The sequence below is a fragment of the Nuphar pumila genome, chromosome 14, assembly GCF_984573655.1.
Source record: "Nuphar pumila chromosome 14, dmNupPumi1.hap1.1, whole genome shotgun sequence".
Lineage (NCBI taxonomy): Eukaryota > Viridiplantae > Streptophyta > Magnoliopsida > Nymphaeales > Nymphaeaceae > Nuphar > Nuphar pumila.
This window is the reverse complement of record NC_143262.1, coordinates 12,066,926-12,084,177: the sequence shown is the minus strand read 5'-3', so window position 1 is coordinate 12,084,177 and position 17,252 is coordinate 12,066,926. Positions and strand designations below refer to the sequence as shown.

General features: G+C 39.3%; 1 protein-coding gene across 1 annotated transcript; it reads left to right on the top strand.

Annotated features, from left to right (window-relative positions):
* The first annotated feature begins 2,897 nt into the window (after positions 1-2,897).
* Positions 2,898-11,096, top strand: LOC149816396 (uncharacterized). Its single transcript, XM_089986797.1, has 8 exons — positions 2,898-3,337; positions 3,437-3,553; positions 4,116-4,342; positions 4,458-4,669; positions 4,768-4,870; positions 4,995-5,365; positions 6,927-7,434; positions 9,863-11,096. Exons 1-8 carry the CDS (start codon positions 3,172-3,174, stop codon positions 10,994-10,996), a joined length of 2,838 nt encoding a protein of 945 aa, XP_089842923.1. The 5' UTR covers positions 2,898-3,171; the 3' UTR covers positions 10,997-11,096.
* Positions 11,097-17,252: the final 6,156 nt, after the last annotated feature.

The window sequence follows — 17,252 nt, the reverse complement described above, 5'->3', positions numbered from 1 at the left end:
TCTCATTAGTGAAAGCCATTTTCAAGGACTTTTTGAACTTGTTCATTTTGACATTTGGGGAGCTTATAATGTGACATCTTTCACTGAAGCACATTTCTTTTTAACCATCGTTGATGATTTTAGCAAAGCAACATTGATTTATTTAATGAGATATAAAACTTAGATGCAAGAAATCTTGAGAAATTTTATTAAAATGGTCAAAGTTCAATTTAACAAACATGTAAAACAAATCCAATCTGATAATGGAGCAGAATTTTTTTCACTTGAGATTCAAAAAATTTTTCAAGAAAATAGGATTTTACACCAACATTCTTGCGTTGTGACTCCCCAACAAAACGACATTGTGGAAAGAAAGCATCATCACTTATTAGAAGTCGCCCAAGCCATTAAATTTCAAGCAAATATGCCAACAAAATTTTGGGGAGAATGCATTCTCACCGCTGCATATTTAATCAATCGAGTTTCTACCATTACCTCCTCTAACAACCACATACCACATGAACTTCTTTATGGCACCAAAGGAAAATATAACCATCTCAAGGTTTTTGGTTGTCTCTGTTTTGCATGTTATAGTTTTAAAAATAAATTTGATACTCATGCCAAGAAATATATTTTTGTAGGATATCCTTTTAGACAAAAAGAGAATAAGGTATTCGATTTGAAAACAAACAATATTTTTGTCCGTCAGGACATAGTATTTCATGAAATCGTGTTCCTTTTTAAGTAGGCACATTTTTTAAAAAAAATTCTCCAAACAGTTTTATGAAGTCGTTTTTACCGAAACCCTTTGTGGACATGTTACATTCAATTTGTTCTCTTGAAAATGATTTTCAAGATCAGAATTCATTCCCAATCTCAAGTGACAACAGTCATCCAGATCCTAACTCTAATTTGGATCTTCAAGGGTCTTAACGGATATGATCCAGGCCCACTTATCTATCAGATTATGAATGTTACCAAGCACTTCTCTATGACCATTCGTTACCTAACTCCAAAGCCTCTACTTCTCATCCCATGTCCTTTTTTCTAGATTTTTTCAAACTCTCCAATTCTTATCGTATTTTTTTTCTTTCATTTTTGCCTATGAAGAACCTAAGGACTATCTTACATCATGAGGAATGAAAGATGGAAGACTGCCATGGACACTGAGCTACAGACCCTTAAAACAAATAACACATGGACTCTTATGTCTTTACCTCCTGAGTAGCATGCTATAGAGTCAAAGTGAGTCTATAAGATCAAATACAAATCAGATGGGAGTATAGAGTGCTGCAAGGCTCGATTAGTGGCACAAGGTTATACTCAACAAGAGCGATTGGATTATCACGACACATTTGCTCCAGTTGCCAAGTTAGTTACTATGAGATGCTTATTATCCATTGTCGCCGACCGTAATTAGTCTCTTCATTAATTAGATGCTAATAATGTATTTTTGCATGGTAACCATGATGAAGAAATTTATATGAAGTTACCACCCAGGTATCATCGATAAGGGAAAAACTGAGTATGTCAACTTAATAAATCTCTATACGGGCTCAAACAAGCATCCAAATAATAGTTTGCAAAGTTTTTCAATTCTCTAATCAAGTTTGGTTTCACACAATCTCAGACCGATTACTCACTATTTTTTTAAGAGACATGTTAAACATAAAATATTTATTTTGGTTTATGTAGATGATGTTATTATAACAGGAAATAATGATATGGCCATTGAAAAATTAAAAAAGCTTCTCGACAAAACCTTCCACATCAAAAATCTTGAAAAGTTAAGATATTTTCTAGGTATAGATGTGACATGATCAAAACAAGGGATATTTTTTAATCAAAGAAAGTATGTTCTTGATTTGTTAAAGGAAGCGAGCTTTTTGAGAGCAAAATCGCCAGCTATACCCATGAAATCTCAAAAGAAGTTTGATCATAGTGGAAACATGGTCACAAATGCAACCACTTTTAGAAGGTTAATTGGTTGACTCATTTATCTGAACATAACAAGATCCAATATCACATACACCGTGCATATTCTTAACCAATTCCTACATGAACCATGAGAACAACATTGGGAGGCTACCAAATTATTGAGATATCTAAAGGGAATACCTGGGCAAGGTATCATGTTAAAAGCAAAAAATGAGCTCAAATTGAATTGTTATGTGGACTCAGACTGATCAAGCTGTCCAATAATAAGAAAGTTTACATCGGGTTATTATACCTTTCTAGGTGATAATATCAAATCTTGGAAAACAAAGACACAAACAATTTGTTTAGATCACCAGCAGAAGCCGAATTTAGAAGCATGACAACGGAAACAAGTGAAGTTGTATGGTTTAATATCTCCTTGAAGACTTTGGTTGCAAGCAAGAGAGTTTGGTAATCTCATTTAGCTACAACCAAGCTGCAATGCATATTGCGGCCAATTTGGTGTTTCACGAACGAACAAAAATTGTTATTTTGTTCCAGAAAAAATAGAGACAGGAGTGATTTGTATGGTACTTAAAGATTAAAGAGCGAACATATTTACCAAAGGGCTAAGTAAAGAAAGTTTTGAGTACCTTGTTAACAAGTTGGGCTTCCTAAACATAGAAGCGCAATTTGAAGGGGAATGTTGAAGCTTTGGAAAGTTATCCAAAGGATATCGTATTTTTTTTTGTCTGTTGTGAGAAACCACGATAATCAGCTGTTGAGGGTATCGTTACCTAGAATCTGCCATTGTATAAGGCTATATATTAGCCTTGTAAAATGAGATGTAAATTAATTCAAGATAAAATTCTTTGTCTTCTCCTGTGCGCATTTTACACCAAATTCTTGGATTCTAGAATCATGCAATCACGATCACCATTTCAACGTCGTCATCTACTCGTCCAAGGAGAGGAGGAGAGATGGTGGAAATGGAATTGGAAGTTCCGAACTACCAGTCTAAGCGTAGGGCGGTGGTAGCTGGCCCTGCATCTGACTTCCTATTCCCTCTCATCCCATCCCCCTCGGTTCTGGTAGTTGGTGGATGGGATTTTCTTATTTTTTTATCATTACCATCTTCAGAATTCCACTCTTCTACATCCTCTGCCTTCCACTTCCTCGTTTGGAATCCCTTCAATATGTGCCGGAGCCTCCCCCAATTCGATTTGTGCGCCTCCCACCATCTCCCAATCTGTGTGGGATTCACGTATTGTGGAGATGAAGGGTGTCTCGAGATGGTTTGGGTACAACGGGCGCCCATCAGTGGGGAACCCCATGCATGAGAGCCTCTTCCCAAAGCCACCCTCCCAACCCCAGCGTTCAAATTCGAGGTGGGGTGTCAGAGATGCAGTGGTTGGTTGCTTGGGCAGGCTTATTCCTGGAAGTGAGTACTTGAATCCACACCTTTTTTATACTCTCTCTCTCTCTGTGTTTCTTGGTTGGTTTTTATTTCTGTGGTGAATTGGTTTCTTGGATGGTGTAGACAAGTTTTCCACCGAGGTTGGATCGGAGAAGGAAGAGAGGGTGCTTACTTGGTTGAGGACTCTAGCACTAACTGAAAGAGACTTGGCTTTTGAGTATGTCAATTCAACAGAAAGAGGTATTTGCTTTCCTCTTTTTTTTTTATTGCTTTGAAGTTTTGGATCTTGTGTACAAGATTGAGAAATGATTTGTCATGTGGGCGTGTATGAATCTTGAATTCGGATTAGCTTCTCGTAATGAAGATACCATGATCATATTTTGCCCTGAGACATAAATGAAGTAGTGCTAAACTTGGAACTACAACAAGAGAGGTATAAACTATAAACATGAAAATCTAATGATAATGGAATAGAGGAAATTCCATTTGCTGTCAAGGTAGGCACTGTGTTTCTGCCCAAGGAAATTTGCTTTCTGCCTATCATGCATATTGTGAGTGCAAATATCAAGTGGGTGTGATGTGTTAGACTTATGGCCGATAAAGGTTGAAGAATCATCATCAAAAGGAATGAGTAAGATCATCATGTTGGTTGGTGAGTTTGAGCTGATTAAATTTGCTCAGAATTGTGATGCAATGTTGAAAACAAATGTTCTGTTCTTAAAGGAATAGTATCATTTGCCCATTGTTTCTGGGTGACGGGTATGATCTCCAGGGATCATTGTTTATATTTTCTGGGTGACAGGTTTGAGCTTCAAAGAAGCTGCGAGGCGACTGAAAGAAAATGGCCCAAATATTGTATTTGATCGTACCTTTGCAAGTTGGTGGCAGCTCCTCTGGCGTGCATTCTTTCATCCTTTCAATATTATCCTATTAGTCTTGGGAACTCTGTCATTCATACCGCGTGATAATGCAGATGGGGCAATTATGCTTGTGCTAGTCTTCATTAGTGTCAGCCTTCGGTTTTTCCAGGTATATTTAGATTCTTGTCTGAGAAGCTTTACTCTTCCCGGTAGTTCATCATCAATTTGACAGATGACTCTAGGACGAACATGAAAGTTACTCATGCAAATTCAGTGGATGGCAGGAGTTCAACAGTTTGAAGGCCGCCATGAAGCTTTCAGAACACCTCAAAACGCCTGTTATGGTTCAGCGGTGTGCTGGCAGAGTTGTTCAGACAGAATTAAAAGTTCTAATAGATCAGAAAGATGTGGTGCCTGGTGATATTATCCATTTCAGTGCAGGAGATCTTTTTCCTGGTGATGTTCGGTTATTGACATCCAAGGATCTGGTTGTAAGGTATGATCAAAGACATTTGTAAAAACACTAGAGGTCTCCATTGTTTTATTTATCATTGGATTTTTGATCGTCTGATAACCTGCTTGTTTCATCTCCAGTCAGTCATCGCTTACTGGAGAGTCTGGTACAATGGAAAAAATAGCAGATATTAGGGAAAATCTAACCACTCCATTATTTGAGTTGAGAAATATCTGTCTCATGGTAAATTTCTTATTTGCTTTATTTATTGAATAGAATGTTCTAGATTTCTGTGCTTTTGTTCATCTCTGGATATAGAGATACTCATATGATTTGGATACTTATGTCTAGCCTGTTTGTTTTCCAGGGAACAAGTGTTGTCTCTGGTTCTGGAACTGGATTAGTTGTTTCCACTGGATCTAAGGCTTACATAAGTACCATATTTTCCACATTAGGGAGGTGGAAAGCACCAGATGCCTTCGAGAAGGGTGTGCGGCGTGTTTCCTATGCACTTGTGTGCTTTATGCTGCTTATGATTCCTATTGTGGCATTTGTTGACTATTGCTCATCACGTAAATTAGCTGCAAGTATCATATTCGGTATCTCTGTTGCTGTGGGGCTTACACCACAGATGCTTCCTCTCATTGTGAACACAAGTATAGCCAAAGGATCCCTTGCCATGGCTAAAGACAAGTGCATAGTGAAAACCTCAGTTGCGATACAAAAAATGGGAGCCATGTAAGTTTCACACATCCTTTTATACACTCAATGCTATTTCCACTTTGTTTCAGTGCTTCCCGTGATATTGATGTTGTGCATGTACTTTAATTGTTAAGGCTATTAATCTCGCCAGTTCCCAATCTATTTTGTCTCCACTGGATGTTCATTTCTTGGAAAGAATATGGTCTTATTTCATGGTGATGATTCAAAATCTCATCAACATCAATACGTCAATACATAAGTGAGAACTGCGAGGAAGTAACACAGCGTGAATTGGTATGCATCTGATTATTTCTGATTCCTATCAGGGTTAAGAGATGTAAAAAGCAATTAGAACACATTTATTTTTAGGTTTATGCCCAACAAAAGAAATGGATCAATAATCAATAATGTATATAGGAATGGTAGTAGAGAGAAAAACAACATAGATTATGAACTGTTATGAAGTCTTCCCATTTTTTATTCCTAGCATAGATCATGAATTGCTATGCATGCTTCCTATTTTAGATTCATGCATCTGAAAAAGTTTTAGATTATTCTTTTTAATTCCCCCTCTTAATTGCTCCTTAGATGCAGTCAAGGGGAGCATATAGATGATATAAATATGAAAACCTTCTTAGATAATTTTATTGTTTTTTGTTTGCTTGTGTTATGAATTTGAACACCTTAATCAAAATGCCGCACGTTTTTTCTTAGCAAATATGGCTTCATAAAACATTGAGAAAATATAAGCGTAAATTACCTATGTTTTGAATTTGGTCTTTTTTTAGAATGTCTGTCAAACTGCTACATTTTGTTCTTATGGGTGCTATTACTTGATCTGAAACATCCTGTGAATTGCTTAGCTGTATCACTGATTTGTTAGTTGCAGACTATACATCTGATTGTGACTCATGATACTCACATCAAGCGTGGGCTTAGAGTCCGCACAATTGCATGCCAAAAGAATTTGCATTGGATAGGAATACTTGGTTCAATTCTCCTGAGTTGACTTAGAGTCAAACCAAGTCTGTTCAACTGGTCAACACCACTTGGTGTGACCTCAGAAGATTCAGACCATGTATTTCAAGTAAATACAGAATAAACTTAATTTCTGATTCTTCTAAATCGCATGTTTGTTCCACCTTTGCTGTCAATTATAAAGAAGGATGTTTGAAGATGACAGAGAAGAAATATAGAATTTTGAACCAGTGATAAACTCCCCATCCAGAATCTGGACATGCTAAAGGTGCAGAAAACTGTTTATTCATAATTTCATATTATCTTTTATATGGCAATTGAGAAAATCACTGGCTTTGGTAATTGCACTCGGTGTGTTACAAACATTTTCAACTCCTTGAAGTTAACATTCTAGCATGAAAAGCTGTTCCACCACATAATGCTGGGCAACCTGAGAAATTCTTTGTTGTGGTATGATTGACCATTAAATGAAGGGTATGTGCCAAATATCAGTTTTAAGAGTATGCAACCTTTCTCTTTTCCTGGAGGAGCATTTTATCATTCATTTAATTGCATTTGGAGTTTTCTGTGTTTATATAGCAGTGTGAGATCTACTTCTAACTTTTTTTTGGTTCTCCAGGGATATCCTATGCATGGATAAGACTGGAACTCTGACAATGGATCGTGCTATATTGATTCATCATTTAGATGGTTGGGGAGCATCTAAGGAAAGAATCTTGTACTTTGCATTCCACAGTTCATACTTCAAGATGGTTCAGAAGAATCCCATAGACGAGGCTATTTTGGCATATTCTTACACAGCAGGATACAGGTTTGAACCATCAAAGTGGACAAAGATAGATGAGATTCCATTTGACTTTGCACGGCGAAGGGCTTCTGTCATAATAGAGGCCAGTGAGAGAAATCTTCTTGCTGTTGATGTTGAAGGTTTACAAGCTAAACGGCTCATGATAACAAAAGGTGCACTTGAAGAATTATTAAGTGTTTGTACTTTTATTGAGCATATTGAAAGTGGGATGACAAATGCACTCAATCCCATGGAGCGTCAAAGAATCCTACATGTGAGTGAAGGACTTGGTAGTGAAGGATTAAGGGTTTTGGGCATTGCAATGAAATGGTTGAGATTGGTAAGCTATCGTTCCTATCTGATTGTAGAACAACAGAATTATGGTTATGCATGACTATTGAGTCTGTCACCATGTTCTCTACACGCTGATCTCCAACTGCAAGGCCCTTTTTCATGGTGGAGCCAATTTATTTGTGCAACTATTCAACTACAAAAACATAAGCTGAATGACATGCATTCTTGTGTGAAGATGTCTGCCTGCGTACCATTTGCATGTGCTACTGTAAAGTCTCTCATTCTGTTCCCAGGTGATATCACCAAATGTGATATTTACAACTCTGGTAGTCTGGTTCTTTACAGAGTTTATATGGCTGTTATGGTTGTTACATTTCTTATTATTATGTGAGCAAATATAACTTATTTATAGCTTAGCATGATATAATATTATTTGACTTATTTCTTGATTTTATAAGTAATCATGTCATTCTGTAGCTTTTTTATTATTTATATAATAATTAATTCACTATTCTTATACAAGATTAACAAAACTTAGTCGAGTCACCAAGTTGACCCTCCCGAGTTGCAAGTCAACCTTCATGAGTCAATTCCTGAATAATTGAGTTTTCAAACACAATTTAAAGCAGGTTACCGAAAGCGCTTGCATAGGTGGGGAAGCGTGCTTCCGAAATGTTAGGGGAAGCACTATTTTAAAATGAGAAGAGTGCTTTCCCCTAATGGGAAATGTGCTTCTCCTAAATGAGAAGCTCACTTCCTAATAATGGGGAAGCTCGCTTCCTATTAAAAGGACATGTTAGCCCTTATCAGCATGCTTTTTTTACAAAAAAAAATGAAATACCTTTTTTTAAATGGTATAATTGTCTTTTAGGCATTATAAAAAGGGAAAATTGATGCCCTATTCGTGTCTCTCTCTCTCGATGACGCGGCGAATGTCAGTAGGCTCTGGCTACCTCCAACGACCATGGGTGTCTTCAAGATCCTTCAGGTATGTTCGACTCTCTCTCTCTCTCTCTCTCTCTCTCTCTCTCTCTCGTGCGCGCGCTTCTCTCCGTCTCTCACTCTCCTCTCCCTCGCTCTCTGCCTCTTACTCTCTCTCCCTACCTCTCTCTTTTTCCCTATGTCTGTCTCTGTCTCTCACTCTTTCTCCTACTTGCTTCCTACTCGAATCCTAGGTCACTTCCCTCTTTGTTTTCTCTTTGAATCCTTGTTCGCTTCCAGTTCGCTTCCTAGGTCGCTTCAAGTTCGCAGACGAATCTCGGTTCGCTTCCAAGTTGTACTGTGCTTTCTGCTTTCTAAAAATTTAGAAGTGTCGCTTCCCTCTCCTTCTTCGACTGGCAACTCTAGTTTAAAGCCTTGCTCATCTTAATTTAGGATGCTGAATAGGCTCAAAGTGACTTCTTTCTCATGATTCACTCATAAGGCATTCAATTTGAAACCATTGGACAAATGCCCGGTGGAAACAATTCCAACGGGGGCGAAACTCAAAGTGAGCTCTCTTTCTCAGAAACAGAATGTAATTTGAAATCATTCAAGGTGAAATTTATCCCACATACAAAGTTGAAATTAGAGAGAACAGGAAGATAAAACTGTTATTAATAAATAAAGTGAAAAGTAAGAAAACATAGGTTATGGGTTTTCTGATGGCCCTCTGTTTATTTGGTGTGTGTGTGTGTGTGTGTCTGTGTGTGTGTGTCACTGGTCTAATTATTTGTTTTAGTTGTTATCCTATGCATTGTCTAAGAAGACATGGCAATACTCTGTTATCGCTGGAACCTATAATTCATAACTTGAGGCTAACTAAAACATGTGCGTAGTTTTTCTTCCAATGCAACTTTCTTGCAGAACTAGCATGTCCATTCGGTGTTCATGTTTTTGTTGTTTTGATATTAGATTGGCCAATTGAAGAAAGTACTGTTAATTCGTATATGAAAGGCTTTCTCATGTTTTCTCTGTGCATTTGATGCACTTGTGCATAAAAATACAAATAAATAAAAGAACTGGTAAAGCATTCATTACAGTTTTCTCTGCTTATGCTTGTACGTAAAAAACATCGAGTAAATAAAATGAAAACTGGTAAAGCATAGATTACAGGTTTTCTGATGCACCTATACTTATTTGACATGTGTGTGGGTGCGTGTGGGTGTCTCACTGGCCTATTCACTTTGCTTTCAATCATAGTCCTTTGCATCATTTAAGCAGACGGGCCAATTCTGGCTAGTTCTGCAAGAAACTTGCACTGTTAGAAACACCATGTGCATGTTTTTGTTATCCTCAAAAGTCGCTAATCATACTGGAATGTATAATTAGCAACTTTTGAGGATAACAAAAACATGCACATGGTGTTTCTAACAGTGCAAGTTTCTTGCAGAACTATCATATGTTTTCAGTTTTCATGTTTTTGTTATTGGTTTGATATTAGGTTGGTCAATTATTCAGGTGAGTTCGGTTCTACTGTGTATCTTCTTCCACAGGAAAAGAACAATACTGATGCAGATGAATCAAACATGGCCTTCCTAGGTTTCCTATGTTTCTACGATCCACCCAAAGATACAGTTAAACAGGCTCTTTGGCGCTTGGCAGAGAAAGGTGTAAAGGCCAAAGTACTGACTGGTGACTCACTTCCCCTTGCAATCAAGGTCTGCAAAGAAGTTGGCATCTACACCTCCAACGTCATTACAGGGCCTGATTTGGAACTACTAGACCAGGACACCTTCCATGAGACTGTTAAAGAAGTAACTGTGTTTGCCCGATTGACACCAACACAAAAACTCCAAGTTGTCCAGTCTTTGAAGACATCAGGGGATCACGTTGTTGGATTTTTAGGAGATGGAATAAATGACTCCTTAGCATTAGAAGCTGCTGATGTGGGAATCTCAGTTGACTCAGGTGCTTCAGTTGCTAAGGACATTGCAGATATAATTCTGCTTGAGAAGGATCTCAATGTGCTTGTTGCTGGAGTTGAACGTGGAAGGATTACTCATGGAAATACAATGAAGTATGTAAAAATGGCAGTTGTAGCGAATATAGGTAGTGTTGTATCACTACTCACTGCCACTGTGTGCTTGCCATTTGAACCCCTGACTGCCACACAGCTTTTGACTCAGAATCTACTGTATAATGTGAGCCAGATTCTGATACCATGGGACAAGATGGATGAAGAGTATGTGAGCAAACCCCACACATGGTCAGCAAAGGGCATATTGTCATTTATGTTGTGGAATGGTCCTGTAAGTTCTGTTTGTGATATTGGCACCTTTCTTTTGTTATGGTGGTATTATAAAGCAAATTCCACTTCCATGATGGAGTTCTTTCATTCTGCGTGGTTCGTTGAGGGACTTCTCATGCAGACACTTATCATCCACCTGATCAGAACTGAGAAAATTCCTTTCGTACAAGAGACGGCATCATGGCCCATAATTTTGTCAACTGTTTTAGTTTCTGCCATCGGAATTGCAATTCCATTTACTCCTCTAGGAGCATTGATGGGTTTGACATCCCTCCCTTTGTCATATTTTGGTTTTCTTCTTTTTATTTTTGTCTTTTATTTTGTCTTTGGACAGATAGTTAAAAAAACATACATTCTGGTGTTTAAGAAATGGTTGTAGCTTAATTGTTGTAAATTTTTTTTTGCAATGGAACCACAATGGTTCTTATGTATATATTTCTTTGAAGGTAATAATTGCAATTTAGGGGGTTTTTATTTTACTGCCACTTTACGATTCTTCTGACATCTTCAATTTCAAATCATCATTAGCAAAATGACAAATCATCATTGGTTCAGCCAAAAATTCTTCTCAATGCCATGACTGGCGGAAAATGCCAATTCCAATTATTAGAATTCATGATGAGTAAGCAAGCAGTGGCACAGAAAGGGTACCATACCAGGAATTTTCTTGGGGAAGATTCTAAAGGTGGTATTCAAACAGAGAATTTAATTGATCCAAAACTGAATGTGTTTCCTCATTTAATTTTGATTAAGAAATTGCCCTGGTTTAAACTTGCCTCATTGATTCTGGTTGTCACATATTTCTTTATAGATGGTATAGAATGGTGCACTATGCTAACCATAAGTTTTCCTAACAGAAGAGAAGAATGAAAGAAAAGAAGATGGGTAGAAGAAAGGAGAAGAAAGGTGGCAGCTACATGGTTAAGGCTAATGAACAATGCTCTCTATTCTACATCCATTAGTGTTTATTTGATGTCATTTTGGATGTTAAATACCACTTAATGGATTAGCTTCTGTTGGCGTTGGTAGCATATCGCATTATGGCAGGGCTTCTTGATTTCTGCCCACCACTAGTCGTGCATGTGGTTAGGTTGAATTGCAATCTTGCTCTATTCCACTGGGAATATACTCATGACTAACCTGGAATATATGCCTCTGCGGGTCAGGCTGACACTCTGAGTTTACTATCTTGAGAAGGTGGGGAGGGGGAGGAATGAGAGTGGGAAAGTGGTCCTATTCGATGCTAAGTCAGATACTGAGTGGCAGACTCCAACGGTCCTTTCATTAGAGTATTTTCAAACAAGCAATAAAGGTTATCTTATTGATGATATCGATATTGATGATGGAGCTTCAGGAAGAAAAGTAGCCATAAAAACATGCATGTCTTAACAAAAAAACCTTGACTGAACCATGATGGTTTTAACCATCCTTCCACAAACAGCCATTCACCCAAACTTACACCTCTTAACTTTAGGGATACCAACAAATTCTCCCAACTAGAAGGCAAACATAAAGCAAAGCTAAAGCAGCCCACCTCCAGTATCTAACTAGAATTAGATAAAACAAAATAATAAAAAGAAATAAAGACAGACCCTAATAAAACTTCTCAAAGAAAATGAAGTACCAGAGTATCTTCTCCCATAAAAACTAGACGTAAAAGATTGCATCCCACTTTTAATAAATTCAAATTGGGTATTGAAGAAAAGAATGGAAACCAAGGTCATGAAACAATCTCAACCAAACCAATTGGTGTTTGTTGCTTCCATCCTTCCAACTGTATATAAGGATTCTTCCATCCCAAATTTTGGCTTTTCTATGAGAACGCGTGCACTGTGAATACCGAAACAAGGCATCCTTAAAAAAAATGCATACTTTTCCCAAGATTGAATGTATCAGCAATGATAACCACATGTTTTCCTTCTTGAGATAATATATATATATATATATATATATATATATATATATATATATATATATATATATATATATATATATATATATATATAGAGAGAGAGAGAGAGAGAGAGGGAACCTTGAACACAAGGTACAAGTCTTTAACCAAGCATCAGATTTTAAGGATAAGATGCAAAGTTTTTACAAAGAACAAGTAAAATAGGCAACTTGGGAAAGGAAATTGTGAAACCCATTTTTCTAGGTATCATTAACAACTTGCATGGCGGTAGCACACTAGATCACATAATAATCAGAACCCATAAACACCAACTCCAACAACAATGCAGTATTAAGATGAGCTATTGAAATGTGTCAAGCTGCATAGGAACTTACCACCATGTTGGGGTGTGTGCAAATTGGGCGGACTTGGCCCAAGTGATGTTTTACAGTGTCAGACCTATTCCTCCCTCCCACTTTTCCTCGTCTTTTCTCCTAACCTGTTGTGAGAACCAGCCACCAACACAAAACTAGCAAGTTGGTAGACATTTACATGCAATATATTTAAAGCCGCCTTACTTTTATATCATGCCTTCGATTACCAAGATCAAAATTTATCCTTTTTTATGTCATGTCTTTGATTAACAAGATCAAATTTTATCTCACGGTTTCTCTAAAACCTGTTTATAATATACAGCTCACATTGTCATCCAACATGACTCAAGGCGCCTATCAGGAGACCCTCACTTGTACTGTAGCGACCACTATTACCTAAACCATTGTAACTTTCCTCCTTTTGGTTGATGATAGTCTTAAATAAATGCCAAAAAGAACTTTATGCACTTTGGACTCCTAGCGACACACCTTTTGTCCACATAAACCAATCAATATATAACATAGGTTGTCTGTACTTTAGACTCCTAGCGACACACCTTTTGTCCACATCCCAATCTTGTAAACCTTTATGCACAATAATGGCACCAATCCTTTGTACTAACATACTTTGTGTCACGGGTTAAAATTTCAAGGCCAACTTTTGTGCCTTTTAAGCCAACGTACGCCCGTGTGATACTAGGCCTTGCGGCTTAGTCAACCTCACACCATATGTTTTACACACATAATCTTCTTATACAACCAAACTTCAACTTAACTAACTTTCTTTTCTTTTAAGAGATCCTTTCGACATGGTTGTCACGCATCCGATAGCCCCTTATGTGCATAACCGTCCCATTCCAGCTAGCACCTTCAACCCAAATGACCAAATGTAGTTTGCCGCTCACACAGACAAGTGTACGCTGTCATCAGTCAAAACGTACATATACGACACTATTGACTTAACCAATATCTAACGCGGATCATAAGGAGCATGGCGCAATCCTAAAGCCTTTACCTATGCATGCCAAACCCTCAAGTGTCTTTGCGAGCCACCTTTCCTTAATTCCAGTCACCCAAGCTAACAACGTCCGGATGTCTTAGCCTCACGTGCCATGAAGAGTATCACGACTCCATACGCACAACACCGCAAAACCTCGCCACCAAAGGAACAAGACCTTTCAACCCCCAATCCGAAGACCAGTTGATGATTGAACACCATAGCGAAGAGCACCACTCAGACTCATTCGCCGACGCCTAGGCATTCACTTGTCTAGCCTTGAGTCACCATACTCGATTGAAACCACCAAAAGTGATTCCTGGGAGAATTAGCCCTAACTCACATGCACGTTCTTGCGTCCAACCGCTACGCATGGGAAACACTCTTACAAGCCAAGAGGTCCTTAACCAAATCTCCAAAGGCAACATCATCTGATCTACTGGTATTGCTTAACCAAAGAATGCTCCACGTTTGTGCCGCCATACAATGATGCACTAATGACGATATTGTTGCCTATCGCATGTCATCGATCAAGCCAATGCATAGCGTGTATTCCTACACTCGATATATTTTTCACTCAATAGAGCTTTGCACTGCGCATGCCTCATTCTGAAAGATTAGCCTAGGACATTCTCTCTCACCCAAACCATTATCGTCCTCGACAATGTCGATGCAGGTAATTACACAGTCTTCACTAATAGGTTAGTTTCCACTGTCGATGCTGGTGCCCTCTTTGCACACTGCCTGCCACTTTACCCACTCGAGTGCCCCCTTCGCCCTGATTTCACCACTCGACCATGTGGCTCATGCACAGACCGCCAAAACAAGATGAAGCCCATTCTATGGGTTCTCTTCACTTGACTCTCCTATAAGCCTTCATTGCTCATTTGCTGGCTCGGTCACTTCAGGTTTCGTCACTTCGGGCATACTCGATTGCACACCACCTATCCCCTTGTGTTTCATGAAGAGTATGCCAGCACACATGAATGACAACCGAGGCACTCCTTCTTGCATTGCCCTCAACCCAGAGTGATAGTCGAGGCAATCCTTCTCGTGCTGCCCTCAATCACGAGCGATATCTGAGCTTCTCCTCGCGCTGCCTCAAACACAGAGCGATAGTCAAGCCAATCCTTCTCGCGCTGCCCCCAACACAGACGATAGCCGAGCTTTTCATCGCGCTGCCCCCCAGCACCGATGACAACCGAGGCAATCTTCCAAATGTTGTTCTCAACCACGAACGAGAGCCAAGCTTCTCCTCGCGTTGCCCTCAACACCCCTCAAACCCAAAGTTGTGCCTACACTTTTGCCTTCAACCCGCAGTCATTGCAACTTTTAAACACACTAAGTCTCATACCTTAGCATGTCTCCAGCAACTCCAACAACAGTCCACTGCATTCCATAGTGACTTTCTGTCACATATAACCCCTGATTCTTAGGACGTTTTCTTGGTGGTTGGCGAGCTTGTAACAAGCGAACACTGCCATTTTCAGTGTCATCGTGACCCAAAGGATTCACCCTCTTTAAACACACCTTCAGTATGCCATTGTGCCTCGCAAAGCTTTCGAGGCATGAAAGAAAACAATCATCTTTTATGCCCATAAATGAACTCCACATTACTGTCATGAGCTAACTACGTAGATGGTCTTCCACACAGCCAAACCCACTTCCAACAAACCAGCCTTCATGCTAACTCCACCATAAAGCATCACACTTTAGCTTCGGTGCTCCAAACATGCCTTGGCAACATGAAGAGAAACCCGACCAAAGGCTCTCCAACACATCTACCACTTAGTCACTCGTATGCTCCTGCTCAAACAACTCATCCAACGTGGCATTGCTGCCAAATATGCTTTGATACCAGTTGTCACGGGCTAAAATTCTAAGGCCAACTTTAGTGCCTTTTAAGACAAAGAACGCTCGTGCGACACTAGGCCTTGCAGCCTAGTTAGCCTCACAACACATGTTTTCCTGACGTAATCTTCTTACACAACGGAACTTCAACTTAACGAACTTTCATTTCTTTTAAGAGATTCCTCTGACATGGTTGTCGTGCATCCGATAGCCACTTACGTATATAATCGTCTCATACCGGCTAGCACCTTCAACCCAAATGACCAAATGTATCTCACCGCTCACACATGCAAGTGTACGTTGTCATCGGCCAAAACATACATACACGACACTACCGACTTAACCAATATCCAACATGGGTCATGAGGAGCATAGCGCATCCCCAAAGCCTTTACAGATGCATGCCAAGCCCTCCAGTGTCTTTGCGAGCCATATTTCCTTAATTCTAGTCACCCAAGCCAATAACACCCGAATGCCTTAGCCTCGCGTGCCATGGAGTGTATGGCGACTCCATGCTCACAGAACCATAAAACCTTGTCATCAAAGGGACAAGGCCTTTCGACCCCCAAACTGAAAACCAGTTGATGATTGAACACTATAGCGAAGAGCACCACCCAGACTCATTCTCTGGCGCCTAGGCATTCACTCGCCTAACTCCATACTCGATTGGAACCACCTAAGTTGATTCCTGAGGGAATTAGCCCTAACCCACACGCACTCCCGTGTGTCCAACCATTACACGTGAAAAACACTCTTACAAGCCAAGAGGTCCTTAACCAAATCTCTAAAGGCAACATCCTCTGATCCACTGGCACTGCTTAACCAAACAATGTTTCACGTCTATGCCGTTATATAACGATGCACTAACGATGATACCATTGCCTATCGCGTGCCATGCTACCACCACACATCACTGATCAAGCCAACACATACCGCATATTCTTATACTCGATACATTTTTCACTCAGTAGAGCTTCACACTGCGCATGACTCATTCCAAAAGATCAGCCGGGGACACTTTGTTTGCTTCTGAATAATTAAAAAATGCCAACATTTCTCATTCCATTCACACTAGCAGTAGAGGCAGTGAAGGCCTTTAATGTGTTGTACAGAGAGTTTACAAAGAAAACCCCATAACTGTTGGTTATTGAAGTGGATTAGAGGGAACAGTCTTAAAAGACCAAAAGTTGAAGACCATCTTGGTGAAGAATGAGGGGCTCTTTGGATTCTTTTCATGTGAACATAGGAAGGGCCTGGCTTCTTCACCTTATGTTGGACCAGATTCTGCATGAATCCTGCCCATGATCTGGTGCACTGCCGCTGCTATTTCATCTACCGAAACAACCTGGCACTCCTCTTCCACCTACCCATATATCAGTATGACCACAAAAAAAAAAAAAATTTCTACTATCACCACTAAGAAAGCACGCGCACACAAACACATGCACACTCACACACACACGCATACAGGCGCACAGGAACATTTTAAAGTCATAAAATTTCAAAAGTTGAACAGTTTCAT

What these genes read in the sequence shown, in the direction of transcription:
- LOC149816396 (XM_089986797.1), top strand. Translation starts at nt 3,172, where the DNA reads ATGAAGGGTGTCTCGAGATGGTTTGGGTACAACGGGCGCCCATCAGTG. An exon ending in TCCAAGGATCTGGTTGTAAG is followed by an intron (nt 4,670 to 4,767) that starts GTATGATCAAAG and finishes TTTCATCTCCAG; the next exon opens with TCAGTCATCGCTTACTGGAG. An exon ending in CAATGAAATGGTTGAGATTG is followed by an intron (nt 7,435 to 9,862) that starts GTAAGCTATCGT and finishes CTTCTTCCACAG; the next exon opens with GAAAAGAACAATACTGATGC.